At 33.6% G+C, this 20907-nt stretch overlaps 1 protein-coding gene across 1 annotated transcript; it reads left to right on the top strand.

The window, feature by feature from the left end:
- The first annotated feature begins 7753 nt into the window (after positions 1 to 7753).
- Positions 7754 to 20675, top strand: LOC117329362 (glycine receptor subunit alphaZ1-like). Its single transcript, XM_033887285.1, has 9 exons — positions 7754 to 7820; positions 12827 to 12909; positions 14157 to 14221; positions 14545 to 14606; positions 14833 to 15059; positions 16985 to 17067; positions 17952 to 18086; positions 18491 to 18900; positions 19777 to 20675. The coding sequence occupies exons 2-9, from the start codon at positions 12830 to 12832 to the stop codon at positions 19948 to 19950; spliced, it is 1236 nt and encodes a 411-aa protein (XP_033743176.1). The 5' UTR covers positions 7754 to 7820; positions 12827 to 12829; the 3' UTR covers positions 19951 to 20675.
- The last annotated feature ends 232 nt before the right edge of the window (positions 20676 to 20907 follow it).

The following is a 20907-nucleotide window of genomic DNA, read 5'->3' as shown; positions in this document are numbered from 1 at the left end:
ACAGGCAATATTGAAGTACTTCATTTGGCCCTACTCAAATTATGGACAGTTTACACAGATAATTATAAGTTTTACATACTACGCTGATATAATATCAATTGCTTATACATGCCTTTAGTTCATTCTGTACATTTATAACAACCGCATTTCTTGGGTACGTTTATTAGAGCAAGGTAAATATGTAATTTTAGATGGCGAGAGTACCCGGAATTTAACATATCACTGACAATAGTTTATGTAGTTCTTCATCCACGTTCTCCTTCTTCAGTATCAGTCTTATCCACATATCTGTACATATACTCATTTCCGCTATATATGTTTTATGATTTGAAATATCGCAGAATATTTGTATTGTTGCATGGCGCCATCTCCTGTGCTTTTAATCAATTATTAAAATCTTACTCAAGTTGCTACTTGATTTGATGAAAATAGTAAATGTGGATCATTTGAGTTTGTGAATTTATACTTAATATCAAATCATCAAATCGATATTAACACACCAACGCATTGAAGTGTTATGACATAATTCTCGAAATGATAATATATTGACAAATGAAGAATTTAAGATATTACTTACTAGGAATGGAGTATGTTTTTGTATAACAAAGATGGTATATTAAGGGGAAATGTTTTATCACATATTCGGTTTGTTATCCAGTAAATTTGTCCATGTAACTAGTGTTTTATACCCTGGCGCGTTTTTCGTTGGCTACTCCAGTCAGAAATCGATTTTGACATCATGATACTGACAATGAAGTTACTCTAGTGATTTATGGCAGATTTTTAACACACGCTCCGGTTATTAATTAAACTTTTTTCTGTTTGGTTCCGAACTGCTCTATTCATCATTCCCTGAAATCGACATTTTATATCAAAACCAAATCTAATTACATATTTTGCTAACTGTATTCAATGATTGTTTCATCTAAAGTTATATGGACATCAGACATGCTCCGAGGAATGCCCCCCAAACAGCATGTGTATTACCTTGTCAAGCAAGCAAAACAAGTGTGTCATCACAGGTAAGGATAATTGATTATATCTATACAAGTGTGTCATCACAGGTTATTATATAAGAATAATTGGTTATTTTAAACAAGTGTTTCATCGCAGGCAAGAATCATTAGTTACATTTAAACACCATTCATCAACTACCTGATAGCTCCAATGTTATTGTCACTAATCTAATTCATTTCAATTAAAAAAGATCATCATAAATTGAAGATCAATTATTCTTTTCAATTAGATAAGTCATCTTCCCAATTATATTGAAATACATTTATTCATCTATCTTCTAAATTGTGAAAAGCTAGTGAAATACGCTACTTTAACTTTCTCTTAGTAAACATAATTACGTACACTGACGGAAAATGTATATCATCAACAGAATGCATTGATCCCCCAAATGTGCTGCATGCAACTGTTTCTGTAAAGAAGGTTGGTGTTTCCGAAGATACCGTTTACATATGCTCTGCCAACTACTACAGAACTGGTCAGGGTGATGGGAAGGCCATGTGTTTGGCCGGTGGAACATTTGCTGACATTGACTTCGCATGTGAACTTCAACGTATGTTTGTAACATTTTCTTGGTAGATTTACTTATTGACTAATATACGCCTCCTATATTTTATTTTCAAATATACATTAGTTAATCTAGATTGTAACACGTATTTCTATTTGATATTAGTTAGTTCATAACCCTTAAATATATGTCTGTTTGTGTGGGATTTTTTTTCTACCAATACGACCAATATGACGTATATTAATTGGACGTACATACTGTTTAAGCGTGCACTACCCCTGGCACTCTCCCTAATGCTGATCTCACTTCCTATGATCTACCCGTGGGTGGGGAAGCCGTTTACACCTGTCACTTTGGATACTTCCTTGCTGATGGACCTGCCAGAGTTACTTGTGAGCTAGGAGGCACCTGGTCCGCTGCTCAATTTTCGTGTAACGAAATACGTAAGTTTGAAATATTTTCACAAAATAGAAGTCTTCTGAATATAGTTTATTTTTGTTTTTTGTTGTTTTTTGTTTTTTGTTTTTTTTTGTATTTACATGATCTGAACTTTTCTCTTCTCTTTTAAAACAACTTAATGTCAATTAACGTGTTTGTATTCAGCATGTCTCGTCCCGTCCGCAGTTAGCCATGCCAGTGTGTCAAACTATCAAACTAATGTGGGATATATGGTTACATACACCTGTAACTATGGTTACTCTCTTTCGGGAACGAACACACGCACCTGTCAACTCGGAGGTTCGTGGACAGCGGTCACATTTTCTTGTAATGAAATACGTAAGTAACTACTATAAGAATTACACTACAAATCAATTACATCATATCTGAAAGTCCGATCATTTATCCATGATTTTTTCTTGTTAACTTCAAGGGTTTGTTAAATTACTTTCTACATCTTATAACTCACCTTGATGATTTGATTCGTTGAGTGTGTGTTCAAATTAAGTCAAATGATTTGTTTCATTTATCTATTCGTCATACCGGTTCTGATTTGCTCGAATTTTCGTTGGATGTGTTTTTTTAATCATCTCGAATTACAATATTTGTTGAGTGTGTTTTCAAATTCACCTGGATCACTTGTTCTATCATTCATAAGCTACCTCATATACCTCAAAATAGACATCACTCGATTCTCTGCTTCAGCATGTTCTTCCCCGCCCAGCGCGTCCCATGCTTCCGTCACTAACTACGGCACATCTGTCGGGAGCCGCGCCTACTATGATTGTAATTTTGGATACGGAACCAGCGAAGATAAATCTGTGGTGTGTCAACTTGGAGGCTCCTGGTCTAGTGTATCGTTTGATTGCAAATTCCTTGGTTTGTTCGGATGAGTATTGATATTGATACAAGGAGGGATATTAATACTTAACGAGGGAGTATTATGTGCCATCTTTTGACGTTTTAGTTAAAGGGAATGTATTACTATCTATAAACTGGGAATAATCAAAACGACCAACAATGAATAATGAATAAACATACAATGAAATGTATTCATCTTAACGTTCCTGAAACAGGAATAGGTTTGTTTACCGTAAATGGTTCCCACATTCACAACCGACTCGTTATATTCAATGATGCGAGGCAGATTTAAATAAATCTGACTCGTCAGATTCGGACTTGGAGGCCAGTATACCTATATTCAGTTGGTCAGAAACTATGGCCACAAGGATTATATATGATTGATAAGGTAAAAATGATATTTGATAACGAGATAATTCATTTGATTTGGTAAGAGTCTTTAAGTGAGCGACGTCACAGATTTAACGAATCAAATATATATGTCAGGAGCAGTATGCGTTATATGATTCAACGATCACAACATAAGAGTCAACATGAAGGAAACATATCTAATAATGTCTTTACAAGACATAATGGTGATATGTTGATATACTTAGACTTGAGCAGTTTTTTTAAGTGCCCTGCAATTGTATTTGACTGAAATGTGTTTATACTGGCCACTTGAATTACAACCTATTTGACAAACATGGCGTATTTCATTTGAAATGTGTTTCCTTTCCTTTCTTTAGCATATATTATGATGAATAAAGAACATAGTGTCATCGCTGAATTGTCGCTGCAGGACAGTATGTTCTGCCGGTTATATACGCGATGTTGTAAACGGCCTACCGATCGAATGTGCTACCTGAGAGTCGCCTTCAATGTCACCACCGTAACCTGATACAAAACCTCTGTGACGGCCGGTGTCCATGAATTATTAAATGTTTACATGCCATTGATAATTTCTGTACTTCACTGGAATCATCTTTTTTATCCCAAATATAGTTATGAAAAAAAAAAGACATTTATCCCTGGGGATTATTTTAAGGGAATCTATCTCTGTTTACCCGTTGTAAGAAAATGATGACTCGGTGGAGTGTCATACTAGCATGTTACAGTTTGAACAGTTAGATTACATTTATTTAAGCATTGAACTGTTAACAAATGGTAGTATACAGTCGATATGAATACAATTTGGTTGACAGATAGATATAACTTGTCGCCCTAACGGGCGACATTCTATTTATCTGTCACCCAAATTTTATACTACCATTTGGTAACAGATCAATGCTTATATTTACATTCATTATTTTATTTTATTTACTGTAGCTTAAGACGCGTTTAAGTTTGCCGCTTCCCCTATCACTGACGTCATCAAGTTCAAATACCGGAACAGCAGAAATTTCCAGAAGGAATAATATAGTCCCTCATGTCGTTATTAATAGCAATCACATGAAATGTTCTTTGCACAAATTTGGCTTTAAATTATATTTTATAAACGTTTGTAGATATCTTCAAATTGTTCACAATTACATAATTTCTGATTGTTTAAAAATAAAGCCGTTTTTCGGCGCAATGATATACGGTTAACATTTTGAAGTGGTGCGGCGTTGAACGGGTATTGCACAGAACAGACTCGATTCCTCGGAAACACTTATGTTTCTATCGACTGGATTTACGTTATTTTCAGAGGAATATCATCTCTTAAATTCTAAATGAAAGTCGTCTTGACAGTAGGTGAAAACGATTCCAAGGATATTTCGTTCGAAACAGAAACCAGTCTAACCGGTCATATCAGTGTCGCTAACTAGGGCCTATCTAGATTCTAGCAGACGATGTTCAACTTCACAGGGGCTCGATTGTGGAGTAAGGTAGGCCTTTGACATCAGTGAATAACCACATAACTATAATTCAGTATGCATACACAACCAGAAACCATGTCGATACTTCCGATTTTGCTGGACTTTAAATGTTGTCGTGTCTAGCATTTCTGACAATTCGACAACGAGCCCCTGTGTGACGACATTGACAATTTGATTACTTCCTCTAGATCAGGAATAGAGCTTATAATAATTTTGTGCCGAGTCCGTCGACTTCATTTTTTCTATTATTAAATTTTACTCTCATAACTTGCGTTGCTTTATTTTTGTGGTGGTTTATGTAGATGAATGCTAGCATTCAAAAGCTCTCTGGGCCGAATGTAACTGGGGACCATTGTTTTAACCTACAACCCCTGAAGCTGTATCCCTACACTGACCGAATCACTGTAAATTGTAGTATACAGTCTCATGAATACAATTTGGTTTACTAACGACATATAGGCAAATGGAACACAGAATGAAAATATGTCTTGATGAACATGCTTTAATGTGTGTTTTCATTATCTTACGACAAATACTGACTAAAGCAAACTTAAAGCATTTTACAAAATGGTAAGGTAGCGTCTTAGAACGCGAACAAAGATGGATATGCTATGACGAGATTAGCTATCGTGTGTATGTGTTAATATGAGGTTGACATGTACAGATTGTGGAGAGTGTATATCGTAACGTGTATGTGCTTTAAGAACTGAAATAAATAAGATAACAGAGAATATTGAACAAATATCTTTGATGTGTGCTAATGATATTTACCTAATGTTCAGTGCAACAGATGATATGTTTGATAGATATCGAGCAAATGACATTTATATCAATATTTCATAAGATATTATTAACAGACGAAATTTCCAATTATCTTCAAGGTTATTGTGTACGAATATGTAAATTGATAAATATCGAATAATTTTATAGATCAATTCGACATTTGTAAACGACAAGGCGAAGGGCCGCGATAGCTCGATAGGTTTTGTTTATAATAGGACACTACTATGTTTTGTACATGGTTTGTGGTTCGAACCCTACCTTGGACAGTACGCGAGTGATAGGAGACTAAGATCTTTCGTAATGCCGTGATTGTGTCCCTGAAGCAAAACACGTTACACTTTACTACAAAGAGACCCACCTTGAAATATCCCTGACTGTGGCTATAGACCCAGAGCATCGGTCTGACGTTTAAGATATGGACTGCCTGTCGCATTTGTATTGTGTCAAATATATATCATACACCGTTCGTAACTGAACTGTCCATTATGTTATGTATCTATTTGTCAAACCTGCAACTTTATAATATATCATGGTAAAACATTATTCTGTGTTAATTGTCATCTCGACACTTGATGGCAAATTCTCGTGAAATATAAATGTTTCGCAGAGGTTTCAATAATCCATTTTCAGAAAAATAACATGTTCTTAATGTCTTATTTACAACATCAGATTGACTGTGTATGTCGTTATGGCCAGTATGTATTTACCTACCTACCTACGGTAATAAATTGCTCATCAATTTAAGTCAAAACGTTTCTTATAAGTTGGTATATACTAAAGTATAGTAGTACCTTCACGACCACTCAGCTTTACTTTAACTCACTTTTATAGTCTAGTTTGTTCTGATCGTGTGTCTTATTGTCACCGTTTGTCTCACCCAATTATCAACTGAATATAACTGGGCTAACATACCAAGAGAATTATTGATTAAATATTCAAGATTAGATCAATGAGGCAAGTCCAGACAAGACAACAAATGAATATCGATAGGAGCAGTCGAAACCAACAGGACCAAACAAACAAAACATTCCGGTACCACTAAGAGAACGCATTTTTTCTCTAAAATCGTTTGTAGGTATTTTTTGCCGATCTATTGTCTTTTCCCAGATCATTTGATCTATACGTCAAAAATGCTTACAAGATACCAGAACCAGACTTCAGTTACCAGACCATATTGTGAAAATGTCGAAATTCGAGAGGGTTATCTTTAATAAAAAGAAGTTTCACTTCCTATAATACAGAAACTAATGGTAAGCAGTATGGATGTAGATTATTTTTCCAATAGTTTAAACACGATTGACATATTATTTTCATTTCTAAGCATAGGCCCTAACTGTCAAGGGCTGATTTTTCGAGATTGGATTTTTATTGCATTGTTGACTCTGCCTTGTTGACTTGAAAGAGTGCATTTTTTAAATATGATAAAAAGTTTAAAGTAAAAAGTAACGTTAACTGTATTGGTTTAAATTACCGTGCATGTTAAAATGATAACAAAATGTTAAAATTCACTGTCCTTTTAAATGATTTACTCTCTAGCCTGTCCCGGTTAAACATAATGGTTGTGGCATCAAAAGCAACATCCCAGTAATAGAGCGTTGGTGCGTTTCACAAATGACTCATCGCTCAAATCCCTCTCAACGTCTACCAAACTAAAATAGCTCCTTCAGTCATCTCAATTTGTTAAACAATGATATAATTTTAAAAATCTGTATAACAGATTTCAGTTTCTTTTGTCGGTATATCTGTAGTAGTGAAATTCCTGTATGCAATATTTGTTCAAATTGTAACATGTCTTGGTCAACATTTGCAAAATGACGATTTCTCTGTCAACATTATCAATAAGCAAGATTCTTTTATAATATTGTCATCAATATTGCTTCATCAACATTTCTTTTTATATATATATTTTTGTTTGCATTTGTAAAAAAGAAAAAATCTATTTGTTGTTTTTGTTTTTGTTTTGTTTTTGTTTTTGTTTTCTTTCTTTTTTTGTGGCTTTTGTTTTTATATTTTATTCATTGTTTTCAATACTAAGCTGTGCTTAACATCCCACTAAATTGAAAAAGGGAACATTCACTGAATCTGTTTCGCAGGAAAACATTCTGAAAATGCCCAAACGACCTAAGGCAAAAACCTTTGGGATGTGTATCCATTATGTTGATCAATCATGTGTGGCTATTAACTGCAATCACACAGTAGATATATCAGATCCTGGGATCGTTAAAGCGGAGTATGATTAACATCTTAGGGCTGACGTATGTGATGGTCAGCCTGATAATAAATAGAACAAACAACAGACTGAAGGAAACCTCACCAATATATACAATTTACAGCAGCCATGCTGTATCAATCCAGTGTTAACGTACCAGGCGCACGTGAGTATAACATAATCTAAGTGTTTGAAAGTGTTTGCCTGGCCATTCATTGATACGTCTGTAATTTGTTTTTTAATCATAAAGGTTTTGTAATTTAATGATATATTTGTTTGCGATTTTAATATGAATATGACGTCTGCGTATTTATTCGTTGTTGGCATTCATGAAATTACCGTATAAAAATTAGCTTCACCTTTATACAATATGAATGATGTGCAATACTTCTAGCATGTAACTTTGTTTTAAAATAACGTAATGAAGGCTAAGTTCGATTGGCATGTACTTTTAGATTAAAGTTATAATTGTCAGTACAGCTAATGACAGCTCATGAAATTACATATTGTCGATTAATTGTTATATGAGTTTTTTGTAAATGAAAGGTACAATTATGTATTGCTAACTTCACACTTGGGCACAAGATCAATGAGTTAATAACATACCTGATACGTACGGTCGTAGATAAAGAAATAATACAAAACTATAGGGGATAACATTATTTAAAAAATGATGTAATTTCCATTTAATCACAATCCTAACATTAAACAATCACATCAAATTATGAAAGTGGTCATACAATTACAAATTGATTTAAGTGATGATTTTAATGTACAATACTGCCAATGTTTATTTAAGCGTCGATATTATTCCAGCGAGTTTCCAACTTGTTTACGATTGAGCTAATACCAACGTAAATACCTAATTAGATCCTAAACAAAATCAAATCACTAATTAGATTGTATTTAAGCATTGATGTCATTTTTTTTAGTTTCATCGGGGTATGAAACAAATTACGCGGATTCTTACAGAAGTTTGCAAACAAAATTTGTTTCATAGCCCCGATGAAACTAAAATATAATTGACATCAACGCTTTTAATTAATTTTTGAAAATGATTTTCTAATTTAAAACATGTTTTATGTACAATTTTACTGGTTTTAAATGGGATTCTTTTTCTCAAATCAATACGCAACGTCAATTGTCGTATTGTGACGTCACATTTTTCGCGCCATTCTCGGAATTTCTTTCATAGAAGAATGAAAAGAATTTTTCAACCAATCACATTTGAGTATTTACCATGAAAACAAAGAAAATTAATTATATCAAAATAAATCGCTAATTAGATTGTATATCAAAGTGAATCACTAATTAGATTGTATATCAAAGTAAATCGCTAATTAGATTGTATATCAAAGTGAATCACTAATTAGATTGTACACCAAAGTGAATCACTAATTAGATTGTATATCAAAGTAAATCACTAATTAGATTGTATATCAAAGTAAATCGCTAATTAGATTGTATATCAAAGTAAATCGCTAATTAGATTGTATATCAAGTAAATCGCTAATTAGATCGTAAACAAAAGCAAATCACTAATTAGAATGTATATCAAAGTAAATCACTAATAAGATCGTATACGAAAGTAAATCGCTAATTAGATTGTATATCAAAGTAAATCACTAATTAGATTGTATATCAAATTTAATCACTAATTAGATTGTATACCAAAGTGAATCACTAATTAGATCGTAAACAAAAGCAAATCACTAATTAGATTGTATATCAAAGTAAATAGCTAATTAGATTGTATATCAAAGTAAATCACTAATTAGATTGTATATAAAAGTAAATCGCTAATTAGATTGTATATCAAATTAAATTACTAATTAGATTGTATATCAAAGTAAATTACTAATTAGATCGTATACGAAAGTAAACTGCTAATTAGATTCTATATCAAATTAAATCACTAATTAGATTGTATATCAAAGTAAATCACTAATTAGATTGTATATCAAAGTAAATCACTAATTAGATTGTATATCAAATTAAATAGCTAATTAGATTGTACATCATCAATCGCGAATTAGATTGTATATCAAAGTAAATCGCTAATTAGATCGTAAACAAAAGCAAATCACTAATTAGAATGTATATCAAAGTAAATCACTAATAAGATCGTATACGAAAGTAAATTGCTAATTAGAATGTATATCAAAGTAAATCACTAATTAGATTGTATATCAAAGTAAATCGCTAATTAGATTGTATATCAAATTAAATCGCTAATTAGATTGTATATTAAAGTAAATCGCTAATTAGATCGTAAACAAAAGCAAATCACTAATTAGATCGTAAACAAAAGCAAATCACTAATTAGAATGTATATCAAAGTAAATCACTAATAAGATCGTATACGAAAGTAAATTGCTAATTAGATTGTATATCAAAGTAAATCGCTAATTAGATTGTATATCAAAGTCAATCGCTAATTTGATTGTATATCAACGTAAATCGCTAATTAGATCGTAAACAAAAGCAAATCACTAATTAGATTGTACAGTGTATATCAAAGTAAATCGCTAATTAGATTGTATATCAAAGTAAATCGCTAATTAGATCGTAAACAAAAGTAAATCACTAATTAGATTGTATATCAAAGTAAATCGTTAATTAGATTATATATCAAAGTAAATCGCTAATTAGATTGTATATCAAAATCGCTAATTAAATTGTATATCAAATTAAATCACTAATTAGATTGTATACCAAAGTGAATCACTAATTAGATCGTAAACAAAAGCAAATCACTAATTAGATTGTATATCAAAGTAAATAGCTAATTAGATTGTATATCAAAGTAAATCACTAATTAGATTGTATATAAAAGTAAATCACTAATTAGGTTGTATATCAGAGTAAATGACTAATAAGATCGTATACGAAAGTAAATTGCTAATTAGATTCTATATCAAATTAAATCACTAATTAGATTGTATATCAAAGTAAATCACTAATTAGATTGTATATCAAAGTAAATCACTAATTAGATTGTATACCAAAGTAAATCGCTAATTAGATTGTATATCAAAGTAAATCGCTAATTAGAATGTATATCAAAGTATATCACTAATTAGATTGTATATCAAAGTAAATCGATAATTAGATCGTAAACAAAAGCAAATCACTAATTAGAATGTATATCAAAGCAAATCACTAGTTAGATTGTATATCAACGTAAATCGCTAATTAGATCGTATACCAAAGTAAATCGCTAATTAGATCGTAAACAAAAGCAAATCCCTTATTAGAATGTATATCAAAGTAAATCACTTATAAGATCGTATACGAAAGTAAATTGCTAATTAGAATGTATATCAAAGTAAATCGCTAATTAGAATGTATATCAAAGTAAATCAATAATTAGATTGTATATCAAAGTAAATCGCTAATTAGATTGTATATCAAATTAAATCGCTAATTAGATTGTATATCAAAGTAAATCGCTAATTAGATCGTAAACAAAAGCAAATCACTAATTAGAATGTATATCAAAGTAAATCACTAATAAGATCGTATACGAAAGTAAATTGCTAATTAGATTGTATATCAAAGTAAATCGCTAATTAGATTGTATATCAAAGTCAATCGCTAATTTGATTGTATATCAACGTAAATCGCTAATTAGATCGTATACCAAAGTAAATCGCTAATTAGATCGTAACCAAAAGCAAATCACTAATTAGATTGTACAGTGTATATCAACGTAAATCGCTAATTAGATCGTATACCAAAGTAAATCGCTAATTAGATCGTAAACAAAAGCAAATCACTAATTAGATTGTACAGTGTATATCAAAGTAAATCACTAATTAGATTGTAAATCAAAGTACATCTCTAATTAGATCGTAAACAAAAGTAAATCACTAATTAGATTGTATATCAAAGTAAATCACTAATTAGATTGTATATCAAAGTAAATCGCTAATTAGATTGTATACCAAAGTGAAGCGCTAATTAGAATGTATATCAAAGTAAATCGCTAATTATATTGTATATCAAAGTTAATCGCTAATTAGATTGTATATCAAATTAAATCGCTAATTAGATCTTATTACCAAGGTGAATCACTAATTAGATCTGATACCAAGGTGAATCACTAATTAGTTTGTATACCAAAGTGAATCGCCTATTAGAATTATACCAAAGTGAATCACTAATTAGAACTATACCAAAGTGAATCACTAATTAGAACTATACCAAAGTGAATCACTAATTAGAAATATACCAAAGTGAATCATTAATTAGAACTATACCAAAGTGAACCGCTTATTAGAACTATACCAAAGTGAATCATTAATTAGAACTATACCAAAGTGAACCGCTTATTAGAACTATACCAAAGTGAATCACTAATTAGAACTATACCAAAGTGAATCACTAATTAGAACTATACCAAAGTGAATCATTAATTAGAACTATACCAAAGTGAATCATTAATTAGAACTATACCAAAGTGAATCGTATTTTCGGCATGACTGAATAGCGGGTACTCGACACCAGATAAGAATTTTGAAATGAAATAAGAAATACCTGGACTGGATTTTGGATCTGTGTGATGGGGTTATGCCATATTACTGTCAATGACCAGATAGCTGAATACTTTAAAGCGCCTGTCCAAAAGTATGGGTGCTTCTTTCGAATACCTGTCCAGTAATGCGGCATCCAACCCCTAAAACTGTATTAGGCGGACAAACTTATATTAAAGTATTACTTGAGCACGTGGCAAGGGATATCAGAACCTGGGTTGTAATCGAAGTTGTCTTCAGTACTGCAGCTGAAATAAAAAGATGAATTTTGGTGATATCAAAGCTTCAAGGTGATTAAAAATCTAACAGGACTAGTCAGGTGGCACTGGTGACCAAGAAGCACAATTTGGTAGAGTTTCCATTTCAATTTTAGATGTGAAATTCTTGACGAGTATATAAGGATTGCAATACAATAACGAATGAAGGATACGTAGACAGTTTATTGAGTTATGAAAGCTTTGGTTATAATAAGAACCAAAGACTAATAACCAAAGTGAGCAGACAATGTAAAGGGAAAAGATCGGATATATCTTAACTGCACATACAGCAGGAATGCTAATATGTAAAGTCTATTGTATTTTTCGAACAATTCATTAATTAAAATGTATATGTATATAAATAAATGTCCCATTTTCAGACAATGCTGGAGAACCAAGCGAGAGTGATTGTACTATTGACTATATGTGTGATAGACAGGAGTCTCGGTGGGGGACCGACAAAGTGAGTCCTATATCAATGTCTACATTGATCGCTACGTCGACTACATCAGCACATTACAATCACATCTAACTGATCCTGGTTCCCTCTGTTGATCTAGTGCTTGTAAATGTTTAAAGAAATATCACGTTTCTGACAACTTTTACAATGACTTAGTAAATTATACTGTTATTCTTCAGCTGTACAGCTTCCGTTATCGACGATCTGACTATTGAAAGATTAATTTTCTGTTTGTTTAAACCATGTGGTTTTTTGTATGTTTCTGGATCAGTTAACTGTTTGTAATATGATTAACATCCATATTAGTTCCCAGTTTTATATTTGTTATAACTGCAATACTAGCTCTCAGTAATAACAAGTGTTTTACTTAAACGTAAAGATCATGAGCAAACATTAGATCAACACGGAAAATAATTTTCCTCTCCATGCATCAGTATTATTTCTTTATACATGTGTACTTGTTTATATAAATTTCCATATGATATATATTTCCTCTATCATTTGATCTATATCATATCATCAATTGATATTCGGATATTTTACTGGGCAAATTGTAGGAGTTTGATTACCTGAAAATTGGGATCGGATACCCCGATATCATCGGCAGATTTAATTATGGTAATATGGTAAAAATACTGAAGGAGAAAAACAAAAACAAAACAAAGTGTTTTTTTTTTACCTCATTAACTAATATAAAACAACCATTTACGTAGCATTTATGCCATGCATAACATTTTTGAGTGGTATTTGTCGAGATGTCATAAAATTAATATAATTCAGAAAATTACATCCACACCTTAGTACTGTAAATCACTTATATTTCGCGGATACATTATTTCGCGAACTTACCTCTTCAGACATATTCGTGAATACATGATTCACGAGCGCTGGTCTACAAATTACTTTTATTTAGCGAATGATGAGCTTAAGATTCGTGAATTTTGCAAGACTCCTCTATCAATACCGCAAACTTGGCCGCAATCAAAGAAGGGCTTTTTGCGTACAAATAACCACGAAGGATTTGAATTGATGAATCCCACCCTCACGAAATATGAGTGATTTACAATATTAAGTTCACTCATTGCCTTCTTCAAAAAACCAAGCTGCCATAATATATTGCATTCATACAGCACCTTTCGGGTTCTTTAAGTCGCAATCAGATGAAGTGGAGTATCAATTTACATGTATATAAGCTTTTGCAGGATTCTTGCCAGTCTAACAGAACAAAATATATCATTCGTCTTTTTCAGATGGGAAAAGATAAACAATATCCTCAACAAAAACGATTTTTCTACGCCACCTTGGAGAGCCAAACGTAATATATCTATATAGACATCCTGTTTTTAGTTAGCTATTATCATATATATGATTTTAATTAGTATACATGCGTATGAAAAACAAAACAAAAGCAAACAAACAGAAACTGCGGAGTGGTTTGGAACACACTATCAGTGCTTATATTTCTGTTTAAAAAAATACTTTTTTTTCTGTTGAAATACATAACGAGAGTTTTTGATTATTTACTTAGCGTAATATACAATGTGAAGAACTTCATAGTCTGAATTAATGCCATAAACTATGTTTTAAAATTGTTGCAATTAAGCATCATCAGTAAGGTATCTTACTTTGGCGGTGTAGGTGGAAAGTCAACTGTCACAATGGAGATATTCTTCTCTCAGATTCGAAGAACAGGTGTTCATGTAAGTACGGCAATATCAGAAACATGACAGATTACTTGTACTTATACTTGTATACGTTCCTGCATTTTTACATTATAAGCATTGTAAGTATATTTTTATTACATTAAACTAGGATATGAAATTCCTATTACGCGTTATACATCAAATACATGAAATAACAATTAATTGATAGTTTTTTCTTTCTTTTCTTGTTATTATTATTTTTTTTTTTTTTTTTTTTTTGAAGAATGTGGAATTCATGTTTAATATATATCAAACTTGGATGGATACAAGATTGTCATATGACTCAAAAAATCCGAACGACATCGTAGAAATCAGCAAGCGACATTGGGATAAAGTATGGCAGCCGGATCTGTACCCTGATAATGATATCTCCTCCTACAGACACGACGTTTCTAAAGTCAATAAGTTAATGTGGGTTCTTCCTAATGGAACAGTGACATTAGGTTTAAGGTAAGTCAGGCCAGTTACACTGTAACTGAGGCTCTCAAGGTCAGTTACATTGGGATAGAGGCTCTCAAGGTCAGTTACATTGGGACTGAGGCTCTCAAGGTCAGTTACACTGGGGAGAATAATGAGGTTCTCAAGGTCAGTTACACTAGGGGGAATAATGAGGTTCTCAAGGTCAGTTATACTAGGGGAAATAATGAGGTTCTCAAGGTCAGTTACACTAGGGGGAATAATGAGGTTCTCAAGGTCAGTTACACTAGGGGGAATAATGAGGTTCTCAAGGTCAGTTACACTAGCGGTAAGATAAGTCAGACCAGTTACACTAGGATAAAGGTTCACAAGGTCAGTTACACTAGGGGTAAGGTTCACAAGGTCAGTTACACTAGGGGTAAGGTTCACAAGGTCAGTTACACTAGTGGTAAGGTTCACAAGGTCAATTACACTAGTGGTAAGGTTCACAAGGTCAGTTACACTAGTGGTAAGGTTCACAAGGTCAGTTACACTAGGGGTAAGGTTCACAAGGTCAGTTACACTAGTGGTAAGGTTCACAAGGTCAGTTACACTAGTGGTAAGGTTCACAAGGTCAATTACACTAGTGGTAAGGTTCACAAGGTCAGTTACACTAGTGGTAAGGTTCACAAGGTCAATTACACTAGTGGTAAGGTTCACAAGGTCAGTTACACTAGTGGTAAGGTTCACAAGGTCAGTTACACTAGGGGTAAGGTTCACAAGGTCAGTTACACTATGGATAAGGTTCACAAGGTCAGTTACACTAGGGGTAAGGTTCACAAGGTCAGTTACACTAGTGGTAAGGTTCACAATGTCAGTTACACTAGTGGTAAGATAAGTCAGACCAGTTACACTAGGATAAAGGTTCACAAGGTCAGTTACACTAGGGGTAAGGTTCACAAGGTCAATTACACTAGGGGTAAGGTTCACAAGGTCAGTTACACTATGGATAAGGTTCACAAGGTCAGCTACACTAGGGGTAAGGTTCACAAGGTCAGTTACACTAGTGGTAAGGTTCACAAGGTCAGCTACACTAGGGGTAAGGTTCACAAGGTCAGTTACACTAGTGGTAAGGTTCACAATGTCAGTTACACTATGGATAAGGTTCACAAGGTCAGTTACACTAGGGGTAAGGTTCACAAGGTCAGTTACACTAGTGGTAAGGTTCACAGGATCAGTTACACTAGTGGTAAGGTTCACAAGGTCAGTTACACTAGGGGTAAGGTTCACAATGTCAGTTACACTATGGATAAGGTTCACAAGGTCAGTTTCACTAGTGGTAAGGTTCACAGGATCAGTTACACTAGTGGTAAGGTTCACAATGTCAGTTACACTATGGATAAGGTTCACAGGATCAGTTACACTATGGATAAGGTTCACAAGGTCAGTTACACTAGGGGTAAGGTTCACACGATAAAAATTTAGCTTAGGTTCACAAGATCAGCTACACTAAGGCTGAGGTTCGCAATACGTGTATTAGTTACACTAGAGCTGAGGTTCACACAAAACGTTACCCTAACGCGGATGTTTACAAGACTCGTTGCACTAGTGCAAAGATTCATTACATCTGTTACAGTAGGGCTAAAGGCTACAAGGTCACTTACACCAGGGCAAGATCAGATGAAAAGGAGCTGAGGTACACCAGTCCCCATATTAAAGGGTCGGTTGGACCAGTGTTAACTTCCTCAAACAAATAACAGTCGGACTTAGGTATACCCTACCAGTCGTACTGGGGTTAATGTACGTCAACTTCAAAGTGACCAGAACCAATCACACAAGGGCTAGGCTAGTTCAACTTTATCCAATTAACTTCTGAACAGATATGGCGATCGATAATGGACACACACATGTTAGCAAAATTAAAGCATTTTTAAATATGTATGCAAATATTTGACATAGTGTTCCGATATTTTTTTCAGATGGACAACTGAACTTTCCTGCAAACTTCTTACGGTCCAATTTCCCGTGGGAAGATCCGTTTGCAGAATAAAATTTCGCACATGTAAGAGTGATTTTCTTGTGTATTGATTTTTATTTGTTTATCTATCTATATATATTTCATATTCAGATCTTGGTTACACATCCCCCAGGCACCGCCATTGCCACTCTCAGACTTTCTTACCTGTGATAATGGCGATGTCGGTTAGTGATGCTATCGAACTTGGGTTTTTTTTCCGGACGCTAGCTGTCAGTAAAGCTGCCCAACTTGTTTACGCTCACTCTCATTAATGTTGTCAGACTTTTACGCTCACTCTCATTAATGTTGTCAGACTTTTACGCTCACTCTCATTAATGTTGTCAGACTTTTACGCTCATTCTCATTAATGTTGTCAGACTTTTACGCTCACTCTCATTAATGTTGTCAGACTTTTACGCTCACTCTCATTAATGTTGTCAGACTTTTACGCTCATTCTCATTAATGTTGTCAGACTTTTACGCTCACTCTCATTAATGTTGTCAGACTTTTACGCTCACTCTCATTAATGTTGTCAGACTTTTACGCTCACTCTCATTAATGTTGTCAGACTTTTACGCTCACTCTCATTAATGTTGTCAGACTTTTACGCTCACTCTCATTAATGTTGTCAGACTTTTACGCTCACTCTCATTAATGTTGTCAGACTTTGGTTTTTCGGAGTTTGTCAGTATTTCTGCTCGAATAGTTAAAATCAGTCGATATTAATAATGCAATGTGACACTGTCAATAAGTTTCTGAACATACCGGGATAGTTTTGTTACATGAACCTTATTTTACCATTAGAGAAATATCCATTGTCATTAGGTTAATGCCAAATAAAGCTATACTTTCCTAACATTATCAGTGGAATACTAATTTTCGATAACTAAAAAAACGTGACTCCCTTTGTACTTTTTCCTGTTTTCAGTCTCCTATAGAAACGAAGTTCTCAGACTACAATGGAAGAAGAAACGTGCTATTCATTTTACCCCAGACTCATTTGAAAACGACTTGAAGATAGTGCGATACAAAGGGAGAATCTGTACGAACGACAGAGTGTCACGTGAGTGTGAAAAATAGTAAATAATTCGTTACTCGTAGAAAAACGTTCTTTTTAACAAATAATAAACTCTTCGAAAATTGATGTATTTCGTTATTTTATGTTGACATTATGATATACTTAACAAATAAATCGTCTATCATGTCTAGTTTTTATACATTGGTACTATGAGTATATATATATTTAAATTCTATATTCAGCGAAATCATATTGGCTGGAAACATATGGACGTAATATCTTTATGAATGCAATAACGGAATTCAAAAAATGAAATTACTATATATAAAAGGACATTTCAAATTAGTCTTATCCTTTTTGTACACGATACGCTATATCATACACAGTGAATATTATATTAAATCATGCACCTGTTTGAACACTACAATGTTCTTGTATTTCCTTGGAAGTTGTTCGAACATCATGCGCAGAGTTGAGGTTGCACCTGAAGATGGACTACTCCTCCAGTTTATTGCGGCTGTATCTTCCCAGCGTTTTCGTGGTGGTAATGGCGTGGTTATCTTTCTGGGTACGCAGGGAGCAGGTCGCGGCCAGGACATCCCTTACTACTTTATGCGTCGTGTCTATGATTACAGAAAAAATGGGAGTCAACTTCTTGATGCCGGAAGCAGCTGGTGTTATGGCGGTGGAGGTATGGATGTTCGTCTGCCTAACTTTCGTGTGTGGAGCTCTTTGTGAGTTTATCTGGGTGCATACACTCAGTGAATTTGAGAGGAAAGCGAAAGTTAATGGAAACATGCGACACTCATCTGTAACTACAGCTGATCTACCAAGTGTCGCCCAGCTGAGGAATCGTAATGTAAGTTAGTTTCTTAATTGGCGCCATTGTGCATTTGTACCGTTGTCCATTCCGGACTGTTTGTTGTTTAGTATTTATCCATTCTATATATATTTATGTAGCCTAGCTGGTATTGGTTTGACTGAGCACTACTCAACATGCAGGTAGATGTGTAGGTGTATAAATATTAGTCGTCCAACCTAAGTACGTAGCACTACCAACTCTGTATCTCGGTGTTTATACTAGATATCCCGATATCTCAGGTTGTTATCCTAAGGCCCGCGATCTTTGTGGGTTTTTTTTTTTTAAGAAATAGTGTTATAAAATGATTATAATACGACATTTCTGTGTATATCTTTGTGTATTCACAGCTTATCTCATCTAGCTATTAGCGTCGTTTCAAATCGACGAAAGTCAGTAATTAATGGTTATCATGTTAAAATTAATTTCAACTTAATGAAACACACCGGATTATCGTGTGTCTTTGTATATTGAAGTTGAAGTGGTTTTTTCAGCCTGTAGATAAACATAAGTTATCCTTTTCGTATGGAACAGTTTATCTATCATATAAATAACTATTTTTATAGTATCAACCCCTCCAGAGCATTACCATATATCAGAATTACTTCATTATTGTTTTTGGTTATAACTTGTTGATTATGGCGTCAAAATGAGTTGTATCATGATGCACTTAACCGTTGAAAACATATATTGATAAGTTATAATTAAACGTTTTTTGTTATCTTCAATGCATGTGGTATCAAGAAAAATAAAAATGCATAAGCTGATCGACTTAATTAACAATAACAAAAATTCAAGGTTATAAAACGTTTACTTACAAAGCCCACAATCGTGTGGTATGTTGTTATTTATGAGTGTGATTTTATTTTCCCACAGAACGTAACCCACACTGATATTGTGGTTGCTGGTAAGACTTGGAGACGGCGGTGTGCGTACTGTGGGATTTTCCTCAAATCGAGTCAGCTGGAAACATGTGCGAAGATTCTGTATGCATTAGGATTTGTCAGTTTTCAAGTAGTGTATTGGGTATATTTTCTTCTCGTTGATTAACTGCTGTGACAATAAGTGACGATATTTGAGCATCTAGTGATTTATAAACGCATGTTTTGATAACATGACTTACAAATGCATTACAAATATAGTTCCTCTGTAAACCTTAAGAAAACCGTATCGGACATTCGTGGACAGTGCTGAAATAACAATGTACCGTAGTGTCATAGCAAAATGACTACACGAAATCATGAGAGTTTACAAAACATGGATCGAAGAAACACCAAAGCAAAAAGGGACGGGAACTAAGACTAAACCACTAAAAACCAAACACTCCTTGCATCATTTGTGGCAGGCATTATGGTATATCCTGTTCAGTATGTCACCATTTGAATACATCCAAAATTAAAAAACGTAACATGCATGTATTGTAGTATCGTCAACAAAATCCGAATTCTGAGTAGGATCTCCGACAGGATCGGACGTCTCATCGGAACAAAAGGAACCAGAATGGACCTCCATCGAAATATCAAATAGACAACATGATCAGAGGAGACATCAGATCAAACGAGAAGACAGTGGTAGGAACTAATAATACACCAAAACAAGAGGAAAAGACCACAACAGGAATTTGGTATTTACCATAACAAACCAAAAATCAATTTGAATTCCCGCCATAAAACGCGGATACATTACTAACTGTTGAGGACATGTCTGGAAATGTGTGTTTAAGACCATAATGATGTTCCCCTTCAAATAAATGGTGTCGATCACCAACGATTTAGTTTCTACTTCACTAGTAAATCTAAAAGGGTAAAGATGAAAGAGAACAACCGGTGACCTAATTACATTTGAAAAGTGTCATTTCCGTCAAAGTGAATATCGCTAAAAGTAACACATACTGCCTATACATTGGTATCATCAATGAAAAATAATATCATTTGCAATTAGAAAGAAGATATTGTTAAAGTTGTCAAAGTATACGACATTATCAATGGTTGGTTAGGTTTGTATTTT

Source organism: Pecten maximus, chromosome 6 (assembly GCF_902652985.1).
Source record: "Pecten maximus chromosome 6, xPecMax1.1, whole genome shotgun sequence".
In the NCBI taxonomy this organism is placed as follows: domain Eukaryota; kingdom Metazoa; phylum Mollusca; class Bivalvia; order Pectinida; family Pectinidae; genus Pecten; species Pecten maximus.
Note: the sequence above shows the minus strand (reverse complement) of the source record. Positions and strands in the feature narration are given on the sequence as shown.